Here is a 22,201-nt window from a genome sequence, read left to right on the forward strand (position 1 = left end):
GAGTGGCACAAGTATGTAACTTTCACTGCATAGGGTAAGAAAAATCCAGGCTTTAACTTTCAATCTTTCTCTCTATCTTCAATAAAAGAACTTTTTTGCTTTGCAATTTTTTGTTGCTTTTGTTGTCAAATGCAAATTCTAGTCAGGAGTTTAATATTTTATTGTGAACCAATAAGAGCAACAGCTCCTAATGTTAGCCATGCAAGATAAAATAAAATAAACTACAAAGAGAACCCAATATTTATGGGGCTGATTTGTGATATAGAATTTACACCATGAGTGCAACTATAGCTGGCCTTTACCTTACTCTGTATTTACATCTGTGGTAAATTGTTTCAGTAATATGGGCCGGTTTTGCACCTAAAAGATGACTCATTACCATCTAGCAATGGCTAGCCAAGGATAATATATAAGCATTTGTTAGCAAACTGTTGTTTTACTAACAGTTTTCAGATAGTTTTTCGGTCCTTAGATTGTTGTGCCTGCTAATATTCACTGTCGGGCATGGGTGCTGAGGTCTCTCTTCAAGGGTTAGGGCAATTTGTATGTACAGTGTACCATCACGTCAGAAGTCACATACCCAACAGAAGAGAAGCGATCAGTAGAGTCAAATCTCTCGAAATGTTTCCTAAAATCAGCTGCAAAGAAATAGCTCTGAAAGCAGGCTATGAAAGAGGCCTTTGGTACTGCAGTCGTTTTGTATTTTGACCAAAGCATGTCACTGATATTTCATTTAGACTTCAGGAAATCATATCAGGTCGTGGAAAAGGGGCATAATATGTCTCTTTTACCAGTTGCAGTTTCTATGGCGCAGCTGACAGCTGCATACTTCACCCAGCACTCAGCTGAAGTGTCACTGCTCTGATTTCCAGCTTTCCTCTTTCTCACTGTGACCAGAATCTTTTCAGATGACTGAAAAGATATACAAACACCTTGAAATGTTCACTTTCAACACTTTTTACAGATCTATGGCTGGTGGACCCTCCGTCTCTGCAGTTTCACTTCTGTTGGGAGTCATTTGTTGCTCAGTGCGGCCCAGTAAGCCGGATTCTGTGCCACTTTGATCAGGGTAGAGTACCCGCACTAATCCGCTTGAGCGCTGGATGTATGCCGAGGACACATTTACACACACATACGCTAACAAATTGTGATTAAAAATAGATGCGTCGGTTTTGCCAAAAAGATGAAATAGAATAAACCATATGGAAGAAGCTCACAGAACACCCAGATTACATATTTGAAACATATAAGTCAATTTAGCAAACTTAGAGGTTGTATTTTATTAAAAGTTTGCGCATGAAACTCTGTGTTTTATGTATGTATGTAGGTGTATGATATAATCTTTTGCTCTTTAGCCAGACTATTTTAAAACTAGAATTTAGGAATGTAATGATGTAATGCCCACTTGGGTTTTCATGTCTTTAATCACAGCTTGCGGGGGAATAAAAGGCATGATCTCTGATCCATATTTTAATTACAGCTGCAGGACTCTGGCAGGATTAGACGATGCAAAGCCTTATTTCATTATTCCTTGTTTTAGAAGCATCTTAATAGCTCTGGGCTTAGGTGCACATTTTTGTGTCTCCTGTATTTGAGCAATAAACAGGTAGGGAGAGATTTTATCTGGATGCAGCTGATGAGCTTGAAGGATGCAGGGAAAAGATGGAGGAATGATGAGAGCGAAGAAACCGGAGGAGAAAAGAGACTTTGGCAGAGGAGTAAATAAAAAAGGCGCTATTTGAGTGTTTCATATGGCCCTCCCAGCATTACATCACTGAAATGTTTTGGCACTGATGACATTGTGGGGCTGGAAAGGAGGTATGAATCCTGGGATGATGTCATTAATAGCCAATCAGAAGACTCTGGGACTGGTACGGTCTGGCCAGGTTTAGCCTGAAATTGTCTTTTCCTGTTCTCAGTTTATGCAGCCTTTTTTTTTTTGTCTTTTCTACACATTTCTTGAAGATTTTAGATTTATGTGAAAATGACTTTTATCTCACCTTGTTTCTGCCACTGTCACAGATCAAAAATGACTTCAGCTGAAATATGAAAGAGGATTTTTTTTAATGAATACAACAAAGGAAAAGGTGTTTAATTTAATAACCCTACCCACCTAAATAAATCACTGCCTACTCTGTTGTTTTCGATACAGAACGTAAAGCATCAATTTTATGCCATATTAAGGCATTTGACTTACCTTTTAGGAATTCAGAAAACATCTGTATTTTGTATCACTTCAAAAATGGCTTAGTTTTAACGTGGAGATGTTTTTACTAATCATTATTTATTTGCGTATTTACAAATTTAGTAGACAAAAGGCAGAGTGAGCTTTCATAAAATGGTAACTTTAGCTCCTTGTTGCATATTCATTTAAAATTTCCCCTGCTTTTCCCTGACTGCTCCCGCAAGGAGAGGTGTGTCTTTTTTAGTTGCCAAATGCTATTCTGTCACTTAACAACTGGTGGGACTTTGTCTCCTGTCTACAACTCTTGAAGGAACCACAGGAAGCATCTGGAAACAATGAAATGGGAGAAGTGAGATTTTTAAATAGTAAAGTTTACGTCTGTGAATCCAAAAGCATCAGCTGGAAAAACTCTTAAAGTTTCTATAAAGTCGAAGGAAGCATTTCGACCAATTATTTCTTGCTAGCTCACCCACTTCCTGATCGAGCTGTTGCTACCTCTTATCACTTGTTTTTACCTGCTTTTAGATTTGCTCTCTGCTGCAGATGAAGGAAGTTACATAATTTATTACAGGGTCAAATTAGGGGGAAAAAAACAAATTCTTTCTTTTGTTGGGGGAAACAGATCAGAAAGAGTTGGGGTGATGGAATGTGGGGTGCGATATAAAAGAAAAATTTCTCTTTTTTGCCCGTTTCACCCCTCTTACGCCCATGTCCTGATCTTAGCTTGTGTTTTGTGACCCCAATGTTGGAAAACTATTAAACTTTGCAGGAACTCTTTTTTTTTTTTCTCTCTCTCTGCCTCCGTGATGGGAAAGCTGCAACATTTTGCTTTGCCACTTCAACACAACAGTAAAGCTTCTGTTGTTTCCTTTCTTGGTTCCTCTCAAACTTGATTTCTTGCATTCATGTGATCCCGTTAGGAAATATCTGCTTGCCAGCAAGTGAAACTGCAGGAGTATCTTATTTGTTTTTGCCGACTTTATGTATCAAGTCATTTTTTAATGGTTTACATCTCTTTTCTCTGGCTAATATAATATGTTTTTTTGATACAGTGCCAACAATTCAATGCATTAAAGATACATGAGCGGCAGTAATTGATCCGACACAATACAATTTACCCTTTAGTGGTGGTGGAGTGTGATTAAATAAGAGTTTTGATTTATTACAATGTGTTTCAAACCGTACACTACAGCAAAATAAAGGAATGATTCTATGCATTGAATGAGACTCAGAATTTATTAACCTAAAAAAAAGAGACAATTTTAGTACTCTTTCTTTGAGCGATAGTTATAATGATTTGAAGTGGGGTTTTGTGGAAAGGTTCGGAACAATTGTTGTCTTACCTGTTGCAGATAGTTCTTTAAATAATCTATTTGGAGATGACTGCAGATGATTTAATTCTGACCAGATTGATAAATTAACGGATAATCTGACAGGCGCCAACTTTTGGCGATTTTACGTTACAGTTATCTATATAGAATTCTGTGGTTATTTGCTAGAACAGCTAATGGCAGCAGCTAACTATAGCACTTCCTGTGTGGCAAAGGAAGGAAATGTCTTAATGTTTCTGCTTTATTAAATGTTAAATGTAAACTGGGTGTATATATTAGGAACGTTCTTTGACACTGGAGTTTTTTTAAGTCACTTTGGTCCTGGCCCTGCTCGGAGTAGCTGTTAAGGTAGTGACTGTTGGATAATAGTTGGCAACTCAAAATTGGGAGAAAAAGGGCAAAGTTTTCATTGCAGTCCCACCGAATTCTGAATATTTGTGACCAGTGAGCCATGCGGCTGCAATTCATGCAATCAGTTTTTGAAAATCACTGCCTATTTTTGTGTGCACAGCTTGCAGAACTGTATTCTAAGCCGTACACGTTTTGTTACCCATCTCCACCTGCATTGTACTCATTTCAGCTCACTTTGTACCCACCTTAGCAGCTCCTTCCACGTTTATGATTTAATCTACTAGAGTACACTTTTGAAAGGAAGACCGGCAGTTTTGGACCAGATTTTCAATAATTATTGTCTATGGCATGGTTTTTAGACGTGGGCATACAGGCTGCAGTCAGTAGTTTCTTTCAGCTCCCATGCAGGTGTGAAAATACGACTAAAGCGCTCGAGAATTTGGGGAAACTAAACAGAGATGGGTTCAAGTTGAGTATCAGATGCCTGTGACAACTTTGACTCTCTTGTGAGGAAAATGTGCAGCACAAAACTTAAGCAGCAAAGCTGTATGCCTCTGAGACTCACACAAGAAAATTGGGAACCCCTGCAAACATTTCAAGACATTTTGGAGTCTCCTTTTGCCAACCAGTCGCCAGCAGTCACATCCCAGTAAAATATTACCTTAAGCTCTCAGTCTGATAAGAATTAAACTTTTTTTAGCCAAACTGAGGACATTCAAAGGGATGAGATATGTATTGTTCCAAACCTTTGCACCAAAGATCTCTGCTCTTCCTTTAAAACGCGGCACTTGGAAAATCGGTATTTTCTCAATCCTTGTGAATAATTATAACTAAGCTGGTCCACATTTACAAATGCTTCAGCTCCATACCCACTCCTTCATCGAGTCATAAGGTTGGATAGGATCCACCTAGTCCATTACACACATACACATGAATACAGGAGCACACAAATAAACTCACAACACATGAACAGCACACTGCGGATTTCACAGATAAAGCCTGGGACAGAGGCTCTAGTGTTCTCAGGATCTCAGAGTGGCTCCCCCCTTCATGGGTCCTGTTTCATATCCCTCCACCACCTGCATCACTTATCAGCTTCCAGCAGCACTCACCTCTCCCAAGCAGGGCCTCGTGCAGCCACTTAAACTCATCTGTGTCCCGAACATGCAGACCTGACAGATCCTTGGTTTTGTCTAGTTAGTGAACGGAGGGTAGAGCTGGCTTCGCGGCCCCATTTTGAAACAATACTCCTCGCCGCAAAACCTCCTGTTTGACAAACGCTGAGTTGTGTTTTGTATTCTCGAGTTGTCAGTTCGTAATAACCTTCAGCTGATTATTCTGCGCTGGCATGCGGAGTAAAACAGAGAGGAGGAGATACGAGGTGCAGCAGGGAGAAGTGGGGAGCACATGATTGACTGGCTGCAAAGTCTGGGTCTTAAGCTGCTTATCGCTGCGAGAGAGCGTCAATTGCAGCGCAATCACTTTTTAATAAACTTGTGAAAGAGCTGGCATATTTAAAAAGACATTTAAATGGAAGCCTTGTGCAGCCTGAATGCATAGTTAACTTGCTGCAGCAAAGCAAAAAGAAAGAACTTTAATTTTCTTAGGACTGCAATATTGGTGCATTTTGATTTGTCTAAAAATCATCCCGACTGCGTCTTACTACCAGGACATAATTTCCTAATTTTAAACAAACAGTGATACATATTTACAGTGTGCGACCTAGTGGTTGTGTGTGGTTTTCTACATTTGTGACACGATTACATTTCTGTTGTGTGTCCTTCTGTCGGTTGACACAGAAACTTGCCAAAACACAAGGGAGATACGTTATCAACACACACAGATTTACAAAAGAAATGCCAGAGATTTTGGCTTTTTTATCACCCCGTCCAGCTCCTGCTTCGTTTCTTTGGAAACGTTCTGCAAATTGGTGATGTAGAATTTCTCAGCTGACTGATATGATATCCACAGTGACGCCATCATGACATGTCCTGAGTTCTGCTGAGAACTGAGAGCTTTCTTGTGAATTCTGACAGAATCCCATGTTGGTGCAAGTCTCAAGGATCTGATTTCCTTTTAAAGAACTATCTGCTTATATAAAGCAATCCTGCCTGAAGCCTATAATATGTTAAGAGACACCGACAGTGAGTGTGTGGCATCTGATACCACACACTCATTGTGGGAACGTTTTATCTGATATTACACACTTGCATAGGTCTAGATTCAGCTTTAAAAGCACGAAGAGTATCTGAGGTTGGGTTTTTGGTGAATAAATTGTCTTTTTTATTACTTTGATGTGTACTTTTGACATTTTATTCTCTATTTTTAATACATTTAGCCCCCCTAAAAGTGATTCAGAGATGTGAGAGAGCTGGAAAACTTTTCAATTGATGCCCAGCCCTGTTGCTCTTGGAGAGGTGTTGAACAGATGAGTCACACTGGGTGTCTGTTGTGACAAAATTACCATTAACAAAATGTATTTTAGCCCAGAGCACACTCATCTTTTGTTCGGATAGAGATTTCAGATCGAGTTTCCTCTGAAGTTTAAAGTGCACAGATCATAGTTTCTTTAGAAAAAAAAAAAAAGAGTTTTCCCAGGCCGAGAAGTTGTAGAGACATCCTCCTGGGTGGATGTCCTCTCAGTTACAGCTGCTTGTCGCATCTCTCCATCCCTCCCCTTCAGGACACCGCTGGCCTCACTGTTGGCCCAGCGACTGTTGTCAAGGGAAACCAGCAGACATCTGAGCCAACGGCTAGATTGACTTACACCTACTCCAGTCATGAGTTAATGAAGTGTACACACAGCTGGGGTTTACCGGCAAACGCATGCACACCGAAAGCCACACACATAGGCACACTAACAAACACACCAGTCCATTAAGCAGCACTTAATGTCTCAGTTAATAAATGACAAAAGAAATATTGTGGAGCCAGTTTCTCTGTGCATGACTGAGGTGTCACACAGACACACAATCTTCTCTTTTTTTGTCATAACATAAAAAAATCACACATTTTCTTTTGATTATTGCATTACAGGAGCGACGAGTGTTCAACAGCACCACCTGCTGTTAAAAGGATGCATTGAAGAAGGTAGAAAAAAAAGGAAATAGCTGGAATGTTGCTTAGCCTTGATCATGTGCTGATGTGTGTCAGACAGACGGTAATTTTGTTTCTGCTTATGAATGAGGCTCGCCGATAAACAAAAGTGTTTGGGTTGCCCTCTGACCGTCTCAGAAGAGCTGTGGCTCGTCTTCTTGTCCTCTACGTGTTTATTTTGCTGGTTGAACAAAGCGAGAGGAAGACCGCGAACAGGGGGAGCTAAATGACTAATTTGCAGGAACATAACCAGTGACTTTACCCAGGACTTAAAGCGTTATTTGCCTTTACAAGGAATGTAGGGCAGCCTTTTGTTAAGGCCTGCATACACTGGGTTAAACTTTATTGAAGTTGTTCATTCAGTGGAAAGACTATAAACTTTGCCCCTCATTTAAAGATCTACAAGTGTAACCCACTCAGGAGGAGCTATCTCTCTTGGAGGCAGTAAATAGTCAAATCAATAGCTGTGCTTCATTTGGGTTCTGCTACAGGATTTGTTTGGCATTCCCTACTTTATAAATATAAGGAACAACCATTATTTTTGCTCCAGATAATGCTGTGCTGATAACGCACCCACTCATCCCACCCCTGCTGTTTATTTTTCACAAACACCCATAGGCACACAGTGGACCACATGTCTCTAACTTATCTTGTGTCCCACTGCCGGTCTGTTTATACGGGTCTGTCAGGACGAAAAGTCTACAAAGGCTTGTGTATTTGATTACACACACACACACATGGATACTGCATACATCCTTGCACACCACGTGTCTTAATCAGAACTTTAACTGCATGCTTGCGTAAAATGCTATGATTGCTTCCTAATTCAAGATGGAAATAATTCACTTTTATCCCGCTCAGACTAACTGTTCGCTCATCAATTCAGTCAGATTTTAATGTAAATAGCCATGTAATTCAAAACTGGTGCCACTGTAAAGGTTTATATTTTTCCAAACTGAGACCTAAAAGAGCTGCCCTACAAACAGGTAGAATATTAATTGGTCACAACCGTTCCATAAAACCCTAGCTCAAATATATTAACTGTTGCTTTAATGAGGATGCTAGGCAGAGGGGAAAAAAAGACTGTAAAATTGCTGTTTTTTATGGGATGTTTTGTTCATTAAAACAGTGGCCGGATTCCAGATGGTCACTGCAGCAATGGGTCAATGCTTTTACAAAACACAGCACCAATTTGGACTTAATTTGTGACTCAACAGCTCATGTAAGCTTTATCAAATGGGACACTGGTGTCAGTTCAAGACAGAAAATAAGAACAAAAACAACAACATAATCAAGAGATTTGTTATTTATTAAATCAAGCTGTCCTTGGATGCCATAAAATATTATAACACTATAATTTTGCCCATAATGGTCTTGACCTAAAATTGATATAATCAGCTTTAGAAAGCAGCACTCGTTGGTTTAAAGCACCACTTCTTTCTCAGGAGCGTCTGTGATTGGTGGATTGATAGGAGACCAATAATAAGTGCTGCTGTTAAGAAAATTGGTTTTCTCCTTTCTTAGAGTCACTTTTAGGTAAACCATTTTTATTTTTTATTGCGTGCAAAATATGATGTGTTGGTATGTCTGAAGAAGTGGGTGAAACCAATACCTAGACAGGAAGTCATTTGTTGTGCATGAGTGTGTTTGTGTGCATATGTAAAAGTTAGTTAGTTAGTTTAGTTAGTTTAAACTTTATTGTCATATTGCATGCACAAGGTGAATACAAAACGAAATTTCGTTGCACACAGCTCAGGACCGTATTTTGAGCTTTCAAAAAATACAGTATAAAAATATGTATATAAATATAGAGAATATAGAGTGAAGGAATGACAGTAAAAGAGTTATAAGTTATAGAGTTAAAAGGCAGATATAATGTGGAGACCAGATTTTTAAGTGCAATACGGTTGGGAGTTCAGCAGTCTGATGGCAAGTGGAAAAAAGCTGTTTCGGAACCTGGATGTCCTGCACCGGATGCTTCGAAACCTCTTTCCAGAGGGCAGCAGGGAGAACCATCCATGGTGTGGGTGAGAAGGGTCTCTGACGATGTTTCGGCCTCGGGACACGCAGCGCCGGGATGAAAGGTCTTGAACGGAGGGAAGGGTGGCCCCGACAATCCTCTCTGCTGTCCGCACCACTCTCCTCACGTTCTTCCAGTCGGAGACGCTACAACCTCCACACCACACAGAGAGGCAGCTGGTCAAAATGCTCTCTATGGTGCTTCTGTAGAACGTCTTGAGGATAGGTGGGGGCAAGTATGCTCTTCTCATCCTCCGCAGGAAATACAGACGTTTCTGTGCCTTCTTGACCAGAGACGCGGTGTTCACAGTCCAGGAGAGGTCGTTAGTGATGTGCACCCCCAGAAATTTGGTGCTGCTGACCACCTCCACAGCCGAACTGTTTATGAGCAGTGGAGCGTGGCTGGGCCGATTTTTCCTGAAGTCGACGATCATCTCTTTAGTCTTGTCAACATTCAGGATCAGGCTGTTCTCTCTGCACCAGACTACTAGCTGCTCCACCTCCTCTCTGTAGTCCAGGTCGTTATCATCTGTAATGAGGCCCACCACCATTGTGTCATCCGCGAACTTCACGATGTGATTGGTGGCGAACCTTGGGGCGCAGTCGTGTGTCATCAGAGTGAATAGCAGAGGACTCAGGACGCAGCCCTGAGGGGAACCTGTGCTGAGGTTGATGACATCGGAGGTGTATTGTCCGATCCGGACTGATTGTGATCTGTCGGTGAGGAAGTCTAATAGCCAGTTGCGCAGGCGGTTACTGAATCCCAGGTGTCCCAGTTTTTCTGCCAGATACTGTGGGATGATTGTGTTGAACGCTGAGCTGAAGTCCAGGAACAACATCCGCACATGACTATTCTTTTGTGTGTGAAAAATGTGGCCGAGCTGCATTGCCTTACGCAAGCGCCTCCTTGGAAACGCAATTATCAGAACAGCAATCAGCGAGCTCTCGCCGGCTACCTCTCCCAACGCTTCTATTAGCTCTCCGGCAGCTTCTGCGTGCAGCGCTGGCTGTGCGCAGGAGAAACTAATGCGATAAGTAAAGGGCATGGAATCAGGTGGTCTCAGTCTGAGGCAGGATGATAAGGAGTGACGACTTTTTTTTTTTTTAAAACCCTATATACAGAGGAGTGGGAAAATAGGTCCACAATTTATACAAGTTATTATTATAGTTAGTGATTAGTAAATTGGAATCTATTTACAGAAAAAAAGGACACCATTTTGCTTTTTTACCTGGAATTGTTTTGGATATTAGAATAACACACACACACACACACACACACACACATATATATATATATATATATACATTGTTGTGAATGGTGAATGTTTTGAGGTCAATACTTGCATGTGAATGGAAAAAAAAGCGAATAGGTTAAAAAATGGGAGTGTACCTACTTTGATGTCAATCGTCTTTATGTCTCAACTCAACTTAAGTATTTGCTGTCATAGTTGCTGTCAATCCCAATTGCTTCCACTTTGTTATAATCCCACTAACAGTTGACTGTGGATTATTTAGTGGACTTATTGCACAGGTTGCATCCTATCAGGGTACCACGCTGAAATTCACTGAGTTGATTTTCTACACCTGTGGCCATGGACGTAATTGGAATGAGCGAGTGAATACTTTTGGCAATATAATGCATTATTGTAGTGTTAGAATCTAAATTCTTGCATAATCAATCAATGATAAGATTAGACATTGCCTTTATAGTGGAGGCTCAAACGAACATATAAGAAAATTTCAGCTCTGATAACTTTACTTGATTTGAAATTTGTAATAAAAAAGGGCCATCCCTGTTATGTGTATCACTATTCATAGCTCCAGGGTATGCCATACAAGCCCTGTTTTTATTGCGCACAACACAGCTTTGTATCTAACCGCAAAGTTATGGGACAGTAATAGCAGGGGAGAGTGGGCGTGTGCACACTGAAACATTCCTCCATAAATAAGTGACAGCCAGAAGGATGCCTCGCTGCCTGCAAGACCTGGCGTTCGCGAGCAAATGCTCCATGTTGTCTTTCAGATGAGAAGCCCATCATTTACTCAACACTGACAGCTGGGGAAAAAGAGAATGACATCCTTGAGTCATTGAAGCTTGGAAGAATTCGCTTGCAGATCTCCTGTGACTTTCTAAAAGAAGGAGCTTTCTTTTTTTTTTTTTTGTTTCATTTTAGCCTGTAAAGCTGAGAGTAAAACGTGTTGCGGGGCACGTTGTTTGGACCACAGGGTGTAATTGTTGGTTTGGAGGAGTTGCTTTGATTATGGGTTTGGTTCAGGAAAGTCTGACCTGTTGGTTGGCTGGGATGATGTATGTGTCATTGTCAGGCCTGAGGAATTCAGGCACATAAACACTCGCACTACTGCAACTTTGAATTTTTAAATTTCTTTTAGGTAATTTTGAATTAGATGAACATAAAATTTTAGGTTTCTATGTGTCAAATGGTATTTTCTTCTGAATCAATGTTAGCTATTGTTATCTGTAAGTAAAGCGTATGAGTTTAGAGTCAGGTGAATAAAATGACAGTCAGATGTGAGTTTTAATTAAAGAACAAGAACCTATTGAGCTTTTTTTCACTACAGATGTTTTGGTGAATGACCAAGTATTTTATTTTTGTCTGAGTACCCCAACAAGACACTTATTTGTCTACTTTACAACCTGCAAACGTGATATTTTGGATCATTTTATGCAAATTCCCAGGCAATAATGTGCAACAAACATACAGAAAGATTTATGTGGATTTACTAGCTTGCCTCTGTCTACGATTAGACAAATTTCTCTGAAGGTTTATTAGAAGTATTCTTAGAAATGAATGGATATTAGTGAATGCAGTAAACAATATCAGCATGGCATCAGCTGCACAGTGATCCCTCTTGGGCTGCTATTTCACCGTCAGTTGTGGCTAAGCGTCCGAGCCCGTGGGTGGGTGAAAACGGTGAACTTGTCTCCATATGGTAGACATTACATGTCAGCTGCTGCGTTGTGTTTTTTTCTTTTTTTTTCACGCTTTAGCCCCACCAGTTTCAATTACACGGGCCACAAACTCCCTCATTGATCTTCTCACGTTTTCTTGTTAAAGCACGTCACTTTGTGCCTTCTTCTTGTACATTCGGACTGGGTCACTTACATCAGCAGCTGCGAAGAAACCCTGTCACACACAGCCCTTCCCTCTATTTTAAAAATACATGCACGCTGTATTTTTTTTTTTTTTAATTGATTGTCTGGGTACCGCTTTCCCTAAATGCATGAACACAAGTGATCGGTGTCTTTTGTAAAGTTTCGTAGTGAAAACAACACTCCCTGCGGGACTGCCTTGTTCTGTCCCGTTGATGAGCTAACCTGATTAAATATTAGCTTGTTGCATATGCTGAAAGCAGTTTGGATGTAGCTCAGAAGTAGGTTATGACACATTTGGATGCATGCTACCATCTGGTGGGCTCCTAAACAGAGACAGAGCGCTAAACAAGAAGACAGCTTGCAGACAAAGTTCTGATAAAGAACAGACTGTGTATATGTGACTGAGTATATATCACTGGGCATATGTGTGTGTGTGAGTCAGACAGTTTGACACCTGTTAAACTTCAGACTTTTGGAGATGATGTTTCTGATCTGTATCTTCTAGAAGAATGCCTTTTATTCTCTGCATTTCACATTCAGTCAGTGGCTTCTCCAAAGCAGCTGTAGAGCTTTTAGCCTGAGGGCGAGGGTCTGGTCGCTCTGTGTCCTGGAATGCAGTTGACTTTCTAAATCCCCACCAGTCTATCCAGGGGCTGAGGGGCAGGGCCTATCTCAGGCCCCCTTTTTTCCACGTGAGCTACGTCTGGAATCTCTAAGCGAGCAGCGAGCCCAATTCCCCCCCCCCCCAACGTTTCTTTTTACCAGCACCCTGGGTGTTGACTTTAAGGAGCAATGGAAGAAGAAACTGCAGATGAAGACAAGGGTTGCTCACTTACTGAAGGTATTGAAGTGTCTTACACACCACCTGCAAATGAATTCCCATCCTGTAGAGGTTTGAGGTGTTTTTTTTGTTTTGTTTTTGCCTGCTTGGTGTAATTTGGTTAGCTGTGGGGAAACTGTTTGGAAGTTAAAAATAGTTTTGGAAGTACATGAGACGTGCTGTGACTTGAGTAGGGTGGAGGGGGTTCGGATTGATGACGCACTGCCGCTCAGTTGTTTTTATTTATTCATTTATTTATTTATCTTGAAACAAAACCTGCTCTTTGTGCATATGTATTAATATATCTTTTGTCATGAAAACTATTTCCGGCAAAAGAGAGGTGGAATAAAGTGAACTGCTCGTGAAAACAAAATGCAGCAGTTAAACCTCCAGCGTAACCTCTGTGTCGGTCTCAAAATGTCTCAGAGGTCAAAAAAAACCCAAAAAATCCCTTTTTATTTGTGGCACACAATGTGCTTTAAAGCTTTCAAATATGAAAAGGTATAAAACAGTTAAAAAAGAAAACAGGGGCAAGTTCCTGGAAATTCATTATTTCAAATATTGACGAATTGAACTCAGTAAGAGGTCCTTAATTTTCTGCTATTAGCCTCTAAAAGGTGCACATTATAGTTCTCCATACCTGCCCACAAAACAGAAGGCAAACGAGATGCTTTTTCCTCCTCTGTTGGCATCCTCTAAAAGGTTTCGCTCTCTTTTTTTCTTCCTTTCTCCTTTGTCCTCTCTTTCTCTGAAACTCTTATCTTTGCATGCTTCATATTATAGATCCAGTTCAAATTATCTTTTATTTAGGTCTCGTAAACAAGAAAACAAAGATGCTTATGCAACAAAACAGGCCTAGATAATGGTTATTTTGACTATAATGCGTTGGGCTTGCTTGTATGAAGTAAACAAATTGTAACAGTGGATCTGAGAGTCTTTGCATTTTTTTTCATTTCATAAAAAAGTCTTGTTGAACATAAATGAAGCGCTTATTATGTGTTATTTTGGCTTTACGTGTTCATTTCATGGTAAGAGAAGTGCTTGAATTTTGAAATACGTTGCATTTCAGATGGTTTATTGGCCCTGAAATGCATTTGTGTCCATACATGCAGCTGCTGATGCCAAAATATAAGAAATATGTCATGTTAGGGTTAGTAAATGTCAAATAGTTGACTTTTGGACAAGGAAACATTTGATCTTCTTTCAAACAGTGCCATCATTTGTTGACTTTTTTAATCTCCACTTTATACACAATTCACTCCATACATGTAGTTATAGTGTTTTCTTACTTGCACTCTGTAATTTGAATACTCCAACAGGGTTTTATAATGTTTCAGGTCAGTGCTTTGTCTTAGTTATTTTGCAATCCTTCATTTCTTCTTTCAAATACTCTTTGTTGTGGATTTGTTAGCGTGCCGAAAATCATTAACCCGAAAAGGCTAATGATCTTTTCAGGTCCACATTACCTTTCTGACTGATGGCCTCAAATTGTCTTTAAGCAATCTTTGATGGGTGAGTGAATTTAGGATTAAATCACTGACTACAGGAAGCCCACGACTGAAGGAAATGGTGATGATGAGATAACCATGTTTCACTGTTGATAGGTGGTTGTTCTCCAAAAATGTCTTTGGTCTGTTGTTACTGTGAGCAAACAAATTATATTTGATTTGTCTGTTCAGAGAATAATGTTTTGAAATCTTTGAAAACTTTCACTTTGTTACATGTGCTTACTTTTTTCATATCGTGTATTTTGAGCCCTTCTTTCTGTGCCTCCTTTGTTTTCTCAGAGCAAACCAAAGGCAACCTGAAGGTAACCTCACCTGAGGACACTGAGCACCTAAACAGCAGACAGGCCTCCCCGAATGGGACGGCCTCTTCAAGAGGGGATGCCAAAGGCAGCAGGACTGTCCCTCGAAGGCACACGCTAGGAGGGGCCCGCACCTCCCGGGAGATCCTGGCGATGCAGCCACCAGATATGGACAAGAAGAGAGAAGCCTTCCTGGAGCACCTGAAGCAGAAATACCCCCACCATGCCACAGCAATCATGGGCCACCAGGAGAGGCTCAGAGACCAGGTCAGTGGGCTCAGGGAGAGCAGGATATGTGGCAGTCTTTGGTTGTAGAAACTGTAACTTTGGGAACACTGGAGTCAAGAATTTTCAAATTGGCTTATTTGTTATATCAACTAGGGCTGCAGAATTTGTCAAAAAATTATTAACTCTACATTATCAATGTAGGGAATATCATTATTAAAAGGAATTGCAAAAAGTGAAACAGATTACATGAAAATAACATATTTGGCAATCAGATGCCCATGCCAGGTTTAAAGTTTAGTGGTCAAAATGCTAACACATGGAGAGTGTTGTACGTGTCATGAGAAAAAGGAGAAAAGAGTAAAGTGAGTAAATGTGAATTTATCATCAGCTCAGTTTTCAACAACATTATTGCGATTGTATGTTTTTCTAATATAATTTCCTAATGTTTTTCTAAAGTTCGGCTGTGGTTCTTTTCATCTTTGTGAAAAAAACAAGTTGCAGGGCATTGCTTTTGATTTCCTGGATCGTACCTTTTTTTTGTCCTTACTTCATTTTCTGCTAAATTAGTCTGTACACTAGCTGGTTAGGTTGGCAACAAGCTATTAATCTTGTGACGCGTTTAGCTGTTAGATTTCAGGAGTGCTGCGGGGAAAACTTAACTCTAGAGTCTCCCACAGAGCTGAAGTCCACCTTTGGTGCTGATTATAAACCTTCGTGACTGTGGTCAGCTGAGTAATTAGCTTGACTTGGAACAACTGCACATTACACATGCTGCATGTGACCTAAACCTTTTCTTCTTCCGTCTCTGAGTTTCTCACTGATGCATCATGATAAAGTTCCAGTCTAAATTACGTCATTTATGACAAATAAATGAGCACAAATGACGCTCATGTGTCTAAAGAGTTACGCACTCAGCCATGGGGAGACACGTCACCGGCAATAATTAGTGGAAATTGCAACAGGAAGGTATACATTTGCAAAATCACCTACAGCTCCATGTAAAACCTTCACTTTTTCCAGTCTTAAATTTATAGATTTTTCTCTCTATTTTGTAAAAACTGCAGTGGAACTGGAAAAGTATTTCCGTCCTTCTTTCTGCTGCAGGTTAAATGTAAGGCGTATCCTATAAATCCGCCTGTCAGGTTTCCCTCCCACATGAAAACATGCAAACCAAAAACAGTTCAAACTGGCCCCATCTCTTTTAATCAACCTTTATGACTTGCTCCTATGGCTTCAGGAAGGTTTGTATAGCCTAAGTGACAGAATGATGTATGGCATATATTTTCTGGGGTGTTTTTTTTTTTTTTTTTTTTTTCGGAGCTTTTAGAGGTGAAAAAGTCCTGTCACACCTTTCAGCTCTCTGAAGTCAACAGGGCGAGCAGCCAAGCGAGCGTGAAGGCGCACATTCAGCTCACCTGGTCATTGTTTGTCTGCCCTGGGTCAGGACAGACAAAAGGAGAGAGAGCAAACTGGTTTTGTAGCCAAAACAATTGAGGGTAATGGCAAGACTGGCATCAGGCCACAGAGGAGCCCCGGGCCAATGTGCAAGACTTTTTGTGTGCAGTTTTTAGATCAGCACCCAGCCTTCCTTTATGCAAAGCTGTTCACAGGGCTGTGTTTCACAACACCGCTCTGATCGTGAACTCGGCACATTTGCATATGCAGCCTTCCATCAGCCCGAACAGGACGAAGGCTGATTATCAGCTGGTTTGTTTACATGCGACTCAGACTTGTGGTCAATTCTGCGGACGATCCGAACGCTAGTATAGTTATGTAAAATAAATAAAGAAAATAAATAAACTGGCTTTATAGCTACAGGAAAAAGGGGGAGGAAACTGTTTTGAGCAGGAGGTAGTTAGACAGGTAGGATCAGCTCAGGACTGGGGTGGAGTCAGGGTTGCCATAGTGACTCGTGATGTCACTGCTGGAGAGGTTCAGTTTACGTGTAGGTGCCTGTAGGAGAGAGCTGGCTGCTGCTGTGCGTGTGTGTGTTTGTGAGTGTGTGTGTGTGAGAGAGATAGAGAGAGAGAGAGAGCTGTGTGTGAGGAAAGGAGAGGACACTGAACAAGTCATGGATCTTAAGGTGCTTTGGAGTTTTTGTACGTGAGTTCCACCGAGGACTAAAAGGAAAGAGAAACTTTTCTTTTCCTTCTTTTTTTTTTTTTTTGGCGCAGAGAGGAATACACGTGCGCCAGTCAGTCCGATCAGACGCAAGTACAGGTAAGATGCCCCAAACGGGTCCGATTATTCCAGGGTGCAAAGTGCATTTCCAGCCATTTAAAGCGGCTCCTTGTCCGCAGAAGTTTTCCTGCCGCAGCTCAGCGCAGCGCAGCGCGCTGTCAGGAGCCGCAAACTTCCACGGAGGCGGCGCAACTTGGAGCGAAGTTTCACCACGAGCGAAACAACTAAAAAAACAGCAGCGTATGATGCATTAAAATCGGCGGATCGTTAATTGGATCGACTGGGGGGCATGCAGATGTAAATTATGGAAAGAGGCGCAACCACCTCGACCTTCCTCATCATTTGGAGCAAGAAGCGCTCCTTGTCGCTGCTGTAATTGCGAAATAAATTCCCTTTAGTGATCGGGCGTTCAACATGTTAAGTCATGTGTGGAAACTGTCGGTGGTGATATAGTTCTGACGGTTTATCTATAGGCTGGGAAATAACCACATTTATGAATCCTCATCATCATCATCATCATCATCATCATCATCATCATCATCATCATCATCAGGAAGATGTGCTTCATTACAATCTTCAAAGAAGATCAAGGGCTGGAGCTGGAGTTGTTGCAGCATAACTCGTGTCCCCCACCTCCCCCCTTTTTTACTCTAAATATCAACTTGTCTTGTTTATTAGATTGCCACAGAAAACCAGGGGTTGTGTTTCTGTACCTTAAAGGAGCTATACTTTTCAGAAAAGCACAGAATTGATTCTTAAAATGGCCAAAAAAATTGATCGATTTTAAAATCAGTGCTTGCAGCAATAAGATCAAGGCGCAGGGACTTAAATTCTTCTTTTTTTCACAATAAAATAAAAAGTCAAATGGTAACAGGAAATAATTAAAGGCCTAGCATATATTGAAGGACTCCAGATGTTATTCAGGTGTAGATATAGCCATTTTTTTGTGTTGTCTAAGGGTAATTGGTTGTGGCAGCTGTCTTGAATTAGGCTGACTCCAAAAATGAATCAGTTCTAGATGTCCATCCAGTATTTACTTTCTGATGGTTTCTTTAAAATCTGACCAGTGGTTCATGAGATATTTTGTTAACAGACACAGAGTTGACTCCCAGAGTTAATGGCCAAGTTTTAAGCAAAGATCTCGCACGACTTTTTAACACTCAGAGTATTTGTTGGGGATCAGTCTCAGCTACTAACACGCCTACTTTTTGCTCAATATCTGTAAAATTGATTATATTTGTAAGATTGAGTAGCTCTATCGGCCATCTTGAATTGAGTTGAGTTTAAAAGTTAATCAGTTGTTGAGGTTCATATGATGATTCATTTCTGTGATTTTCTTTAAAAATCCATCCTCTGGTTCATGAGATATTTTGCTTACAGACAAATGAAGACATACAGAAACTGCTGCTTTTCGCCTTTCATCATCAGGTGATATATAGGACTTATTAAAGCTCAATGAGATTTAAAAAATAATGAGCTGATTTCCAATCCATGAATTGATGGATTTGATCTGCATTTCATTTTTATCATTACTTAAGAAGCAACAGATTGTTTTGCATCTGGATTTGTGTAAAAAAACCTTTTTTTATTATTATTATATATAGTTCCAGGCTCATAAAGCATTAGAGTTAGAACCACATGTCCTCAGATGTGACATATTATCTCATATTATTTTAATCTGGACAGAGATACTGTAAGAAACAAAATGTTTCATGACCTTTAACGTGATTTGTTCCAACTCCAAGATAAGGTGCCGCTCGTTGAACTGGGTCAGTTTGTAAGACTTGACACGTTAGCAAATATTAAGTGTTATTCAAATTTGTAGGATGCATCTGAACGGGGATGATTCTAAAAAAACTGATAACGCTAAAGATTACACAAGACGCTGTTGTAAACCAGACCAGTCAGAGCATGACTTCCTGGCATGGGATTCCGTGATTGTGTTTGACGTGATCTGACTCAGAAGAGGAACGCAGTCAGCAACTGCTAATAAAAATGGCGGAAAATAAAAATAAAGTAAAAGCTGAAAACATGTCAGCTTCGCTCACTTGCTGTGTGAGAGAAGGGGAGATTTGTTGTGGTTCCCACGCAGACGTAAAGATGCCTACCATACAGGAAAAGCCACATCAGTGACACTGCATGCTTCAGAGGTGAGAATGAAATGTCTCCCAGGGTTTGGGTTTCAAAGGCGGAGTCTTATCAAGGTCAGGCGGAGGTTGGAAAGATAATATCACAGCAGCCGGAAAAGTTGATGACCTGCTCTTCTTTCTGAATGACCGCACAAATACTCACCATATAAAATTCTTTCTTTTGCCAGCTTCAAACCCACAACAAAAGCAAGTAGTTTAATTTTCTCCTCTCCACGTCAGGCCCCAGGAGAGCTGGATCGCACCCAGGGGAGATGAGATAACGTCCCACTGGCCTGACCGCCACACACACACACACACCCTCGCTCCCTTTCTCTCGCTGCCCAGAGGCTACAGCGAGGACAAACTGAACTGCTTGACCGACCACAAACACAAACACAGAAAAATTCCTTCTTTCTGCCTGTGTGTCAGTTTCCGTGTGGGTGATGAGCTGTGACCGGGTGTCTCTGCAGCGTGGAGCGGCCATGTTGTAGGGCAGGTGGCTGCAGACAGGCAGGCATGTCTTTAGGTTGCTTTTAACCGATTGGCTGACAAGAGCAATGATGAAGGCAACAATGTTAGTGTCAGCATGGGATTAATGTTTTCCGGTGCAATGGGACAGGTCAGAGTGTGTGTTGGGAATGACTCTCAGCTACTACCACATCAGACTTTAGCTCAATATCTGTTAAATTAATTGATTGAGATTTAGCTGAGATGCCGATGCAGATCTAGAGCAATGTTCTAAGCTCTGTTGTAAATAATAACATTACTAATTAATTACATTTGTCATTGCCATGGTAAGATTTATGTCCCTTATGTGTCAAATAGCTGCTTTTGTTTGGTTTGTTCCTGAGTTGTTCAGTAGCATCTGCACAAACTAATATTTCTGCTGCAGTTTTACCACATCCTGCATTCAATGCAACTTGTAAGTTGGAATTGTGGACTCCAAAAACTTTAAAAAAAAAAGTTTGCCTCTTTTAACTTTAAGCTTTTAGGCAATCCAATTAACTGGATAAAACAAATGTTTGTGCTCAGTTTTTAATCAGAGCAATACAAAAGCAGAAGTTGTCACTAAGAATATTCGACTTTTCGTGCTGAATGCTTTATTTGCAGCAGGATGCTACAAGTTTTAAGTTATAGCTGAGCTCAGCAATATATGGTTTGTTTTTTAATTCATTTGCTACAATAGTCACGTTTGTTATCAGATTTTATTGAAACAAATTTTTAAATAGATGGGCATGTTGGTTCAAATCTAAACAGTATGACCGTGACATACACAAATAAATTCATCATGTTGTTTCTTGAAGCAAGCCTTCATAATATTGATACTTTATTTAGGAGTTTATAGAGAATTTTCTCCCTCTTTTCAAAATATTGAATACTACTGTTACTATTACTACTACTACTAATAATAATAATATAAAACACACTTTTTTCCTGATTTTCATACTGGTTTAGACACTGTTTTTGTGGTAAATCAGTAGGAACAAAGTTTGCCAACAAGAAAAGAATTTTTCATTTACATATAATAAAGTCAACTTAGATGTTAGGAAATATCTATTATGGTTTTAAGTTCTATACCAATGGCCTTTTAAGACAAATTTAGTTCCAATTTAGTAATTTAGGAGACATTTAATGTTGTTGGGTGTGACAACAATGTTTTCAATGATGTAGAAAAAGAGAAAAAGTTTGGAATTGTCTGTTTTATAAAGAAAAGATACTCTGCAATAAAATGGAGTCATTTTTTTAGATTTTCATGGACAGAGAAATCACTGTGACCTTTCAAATTTTCAGTTTAACCAAAAAATGTTTTTAAAATGTGCTGTGTATGCTGTCAGTCATGATAGTTTAAGAAAAATCAGGATTAAAGGTAATTAATATCGCCGGGTCAGAGCTTTACAAATATCAGAAATCAAAGTTGACCTAGAAATCTGCAACGGGTGCATTTCTGCTTATAATAGCAGGATGGCAGGTTCATGTTTTGATAGATTTGTCTTGAGCAGTTAGCAAGAGTTCTGCTATTCCAGAAACTTTAAAGTTATTTTATTAGGCCATAAAATGAACAGGTTACACAGCAGCGTTTTTAATGACAGCATTCAAAGAGAGACTGTTACTATTTTTACATACCAGGAGATACCCAACCCTGATGTTTGCCATTAAACTGCTCATCCCTGAAGAAGAGGGGAAAAACAGTTTTTTAATTGGCACACAAATTGTAAGAAGACTCTCAAACTGCTTACACATAAAGGGACAATTTCCCCAAATATATACCTGCATCAGAAGCAGATCAGTGATATAAACAGTAACCATGTAAGTGAGCCTAATAATCCATGTCCAAAACTCAATAAATCTTTTATTTGTGCATTTAGAGAGAAAAACATAGCTACACTGCAGCCTCGCCTCCTGAGTCTTTTTTAGATACTCTAACAATTCGCCAGTCTCCCACATACTTTCCTCCGTGGGTTCCTGGCCCTGCTACTCTCTTACCTCACAGAATCAAGGTCAACAAGATAATGCTCGCTCCAAGTGTGCACCAGCTCCCGGCAAGGGATCTGAACACAATCAGACAAAAAAAAAAGAACAAAACCAGGGTTAGTCCCTGCTTTAACCTAAACTAAATGAAATCTCTTGCAGTTCATTTTTGCCTAAAACATGTTTGCAGGCTCCAGGTTAGTCGTAAAGCACGCATTTAGATGTACTTTGCAAATCCCTAGAAAACATGTTCACGCCTTTTTATTGCAGCTTGTTTCGTAGCTGAAAGCACACAATCAAACATTGTTCTTGCGGGTCTGCACCAAAACATCTGTTTTTAATCAGCCAACCCTGAAAAAAAAAAGCAGCAGGTGCTGTTTTTAATTGCAACTTCTGGATGAAGTGACTCTGAGAGTTCCTTTCAGGCACACAAACAAGGTTAAAGACAGACACTCCTTGACCTGCTAGTT

At 40.2% G+C, this 22,201-nt stretch overlaps 1 protein-coding gene across 20 annotated transcripts in view; it reads left to right on the forward strand.

Annotated features, from left to right (window-relative positions):
- The window catches only part of si:ch211-285f17.1 (sickle tail protein homolog), a 106,531-nt gene that overhangs the window by 46,208 nt on the left and 38,122 nt on the right, over nt 1-22,201 (forward strand). For 15 of the 20 annotated variants that reach the window (XM_017406493.3, XM_017406492.3, XM_017406496.3 and 12 more), the window contains exon 2: nt 14,705-14,991. In XM_017406493.3, coding sequence (XP_017261982.1) covers nt 14,705-14,991 — 287 coding nt within the window. Of the gene's footprint in view, nt 1-12,846; nt 12,939-14,704; nt 14,992-16,903; nt 17,173-17,282; nt 18,562-22,201 lie in introns of those variants that run through there. The other 5 variants (XM_017406502.3, XM_017406503.3, XM_017406494.3 and 2 more) reach the window with 4 other exon arrangements.

This window comes from Kryptolebias marmoratus, linkage group LG21, assembly GCF_001649575.2.
Source record: "Kryptolebias marmoratus isolate JLee-2015 linkage group LG21, ASM164957v2, whole genome shotgun sequence".
NCBI classification, from domain to species: Eukaryota; Metazoa; Chordata; class Actinopteri; order Cyprinodontiformes; family Rivulidae; genus Kryptolebias; species Kryptolebias marmoratus.